General features: G+C 40.3%; 1 protein-coding gene across 1 annotated transcript; it reads right to left on the bottom strand.

Moving 5' to 3' along the window:
- Positions 1-1,201: 1,201 nt before the first annotated feature.
- LOC137877080 (fish-egg lectin-like) lies at positions 1,202-3,268 on the bottom strand. The gene is made up of 4 exons (XM_068716763.1): positions 3,152-3,268; positions 2,788-3,021; positions 2,210-2,555; positions 1,202-1,840 (listed from the first exon to the last, which is right to left on the bottom strand). Exons 1-4 carry the CDS (start codon positions 3,207-3,209, stop codon positions 1,699-1,701), a joined length of 780 nt encoding a protein of 259 aa, XP_068572864.1. The 5' UTR covers positions 3,210-3,268; the 3' UTR covers positions 1,202-1,698.

Consider the following 3,268-nt stretch of genomic DNA (forward strand, 5'->3'; position numbering starts at 1 on the left):
TATGTACTTTACCTATGTGCGTGTAAAGAATGCTGATATGAAATATGAAAAACAACCAATAGTCAATATCCAAGCTGCCATTTGAATGGTGATTTAAGCTACTCTATTGGGTTCATATATTTGTAATCTGACTCTGAAAGAGTCAGTGCCTCACAAGTCATGATCCTCACCGCACGTCACTGCAACTGTCCATGCATCAGTGTATGAATAGGTGTGACATCTAGTGTTAAAGTGCTTCGAGTGGTCGGAAGACTAGGAAAGGTCTAATACAAGTACAGTCCACTTACCATTTCTTGACTTATAAGGCTTAGCTTTCTGTTGTTCTAACCCACTATGAAATTACTACCAACAACACTCAACCGAACCCGAGTCCAAATACTCCCCAAATGTACTGCAGGAAGCTGCTCGGTAGAAATGATCACTTCAGGCATTCACTAGTCAGAATGAATGCATCTCTTCTCATCCACGACATTCATTTCAGGTAAATAGAACTGTCTTCCGGTTCTGGGCCGTAAATCATAGGAAAGAACATGGGATTTGAGCCGAAAAAGAGTAGAACAGGAGTCCCATTGAAGGGACATTGAATACGCCTTTCATGGCTACATACACGCTAACGTGCTAAAAGACTGAGGCTAAAGCTGCATGTACCTGGCAAAATGGTCAGTGCTTTCAACATGTGATGATCCATGGTCAGGGGACGCAGGTGAGGCACGTTAGCTTTTTACTTCTGACGATTGATTCACTCTTCAAAAAACGTAAAAGTGGTGTTCATTTGTGAAGATTTCCTTGCTGTACAAAGTGTGTAAGTATCAAAAACTTGTGTTTGCAACAGAGCTTATATTCTGCTATATTTCAAAATCAATCAATCAAAAAGTTTGCAGTTTACACTAAAGCAGACCAAAACACGGTTTAATCAGTTCTTTACACAGCACTTTTGGAAGGTCTAAAATATTTAGAAACTATTAATATATAAAGTATCACTCTAACTTGAGCCCCATGTCCAGCACTTCTACATGGCCTACCATGTTAGATATGTTTGCTAAGCTATGATTGGATATGGTTTAGTGAATGGTATATTGGTATCCAATGACACATTCAGAAACTTCTTTACAGTTGCATGTTTAGGATTACTTTATTTTGTCGTTTGATCACACATTCACACCAGCATCAACATTTTGTATGCATAATGAAAAAAGTCAGATGAAATTGCTTCACTTATCATTTATTAAAAAGAAAACAGTAGAAAATATGGCAACTTGCAAGTGGAGGTTATACATGCCTGACATTCTTAAAAGGTGCATTAGGTTACTCTTACGCTGTTCATTTGTTATTCTCATTTTCTATTTATATTTCACATTTCAATACGTTTGAATTAAAAGGATGAATTTTCCCTAATCAATATTACCTTTATTTTTTTCATAAACCACCAATTTACAGTCTGATTATTGAGTTGTATGCATTAACACTGAATCATATAAGAAAGGGTCACATTGCTTCTAAGAATCAATTATTTAATGCAGCTTTAATTTTAACTGTTGCCAAAATAAGTAGTAGCCTAATAACACGGAGATGCCTTGAGAAAAAAATGAAATGCTGCTCATTCATTTGTGTGTACTGTACTGAGTAATTCAATTGAAGGAGATTCCTCTCCCTAGATTGGAGATTGGTGCACACAGGGAGTCTGCCTTACACGTAGCATTAATGTAAGCAGCGCATGAGAAAACCACCCCTGCTAACAACCCAAAGTGTGCCTAGGTCGTAGCTCACGTGGCTCATTGCCAGGCACACTGGGATGGTGACCCAGGATGTGCCATATGGGTAACGACTGGAAATGCCAGCTCTGTTGAGAAAAAAGTTGGAGAAATCAAAAAAAAAATAATCAAAAATCAAACACTGGCTAAGTGCTGTAATTAGAAGCCATACTTTTACAATCATGCCTTATCAAAATGTCAAACTTACATACAGCAATTACACCACAATAATTTTAACATCATGTTAGTGCGCATCCATGCAAGATGTAAAAACATTTTTATGGAGTATCAAAATGAATAATGTTAATTATATTTCTTTTAGGTGTACTGCTGTTACTGTTCTTGCTATACATACTATAATGTTGTGTATAGCTTTAGGTTGTAACCCTGCTGTATCTACAAACAGAGTAAAAATCATCCTCTCCAATGTTAGTGCCAGACTGTGAGTACGTGCTTACCTTTCCACGACCTTGCCTGCTGTGGTCACTCCAAAAGCCCTTCCATCAGTCCCCACTTCAATCATTAGCAGACTGATGCCCGACACTAATCTCCAGCCAGAGCTGCTGCAGGTGCTTGGGTTCACTTGTGCATGGTAGACCCGGTAGGACCTGTCGACTCCCCAGCATCCGTTGTGTGGGCTGCAGCTGAAGTACCTCATCGACCTCGACAGGGATGTCCAACCTAGGGAGCCCCTTCCCCTGTAGGCCAAAGCTGACGCACTTTTCAGGCAGTAGATGTTCCAGCCGGTATTAACTCCCACGACCTGATCATTACCTCCCGCGTCCACCTGCAGCATAGACAGACCTGAAGACGAGTACATTTAGTCAGCAAACAGTTTGATGGGAGTACTGTAAATGTGGAAAACGTCACTTGGGGACCCTTCTACATAGTAGGAGTGCTGTACTGCACTAGCGCTATATTATACAGTAAACTAAACAAAAGCAATAATGATGCCCAAGTAAACGCATCCAGCCTGTTGTGTAGTGGAAGTAATAATAACAATGCTAATAATACTATTAATAATAATAGTAGTTACCAGAGGATTGTCGAAAGTCGCCAGCTACGTATTTGTAGACCAAGTTATTGTAGCCAACTCCCCAGATTCCTGAAGGTCCCGTTGAGACATGCTTGAGTCTGGTATAGCCCATTCTGGACCAATATGATCCAGCCAGGAAATACGCATAACTGTGGTCTCTTGCAATCACTTTCCCATGCCCGGCGTCAATCTGTAGAGCATTATTCAGCCGTGGAGCCTCTGTGCAGGTCCAGGCTGTGGAAGCAAAATGATCATTGTAGTGAGTGAAAAATACATATCCGTGAAAATAAAAACAAATCTAATTTCACCTTTAACCGCTTCAACGATTAATTTTGTTAAGAAATGTAATCTGACGGTGACTTACCAGCAGCATTGATGGCCAGGTAACACAGCACCAGCAAGAAGGCTACGACACCTTTCATGTTGTCTCAGTGTTTACGAGTCTCTAGTCAGTGTACCTCGGTGTGGAGCTGCAGTCCTA

The sequence above is a fragment of the Cebidichthys violaceus genome, unplaced genomic scaffold (genome assembly GCF_023349555.1).
Source record: "Cebidichthys violaceus isolate CVI_PGR_0920_01 unplaced genomic scaffold, fCebVio1.0.p SCAF_21, whole genome shotgun sequence".
Taxonomy (NCBI): Eukaryota; Metazoa; Chordata; class Actinopteri; order Perciformes; family Stichaeidae; genus Cebidichthys; species Cebidichthys violaceus.

Bases quoted from the DNA above. Each gene is read 5' to 3' on its own strand.
- LOC137877080 (XM_068716763.1), bottom strand. From the start codon at position 3,209: ATGAAAGGTGTCGTAGCCTTCTTGCTGGTGCTGTGTTACCTGGCCATC. The intron at 3,022-3,151 runs GTAAGTCACCGT...TTGCTTCCACAG, and splicing joins CCTGGCCATCAATGCTGCTG to CCTGGACCTGCACAGAGGCT. The intron at 2,556-2,787 runs GTAACTACTATT...ACTCGTCTTCAG, and splicing joins CGACTTTCGACAATCCTCTG to GTCTGTCTATGCTGCAGGTG.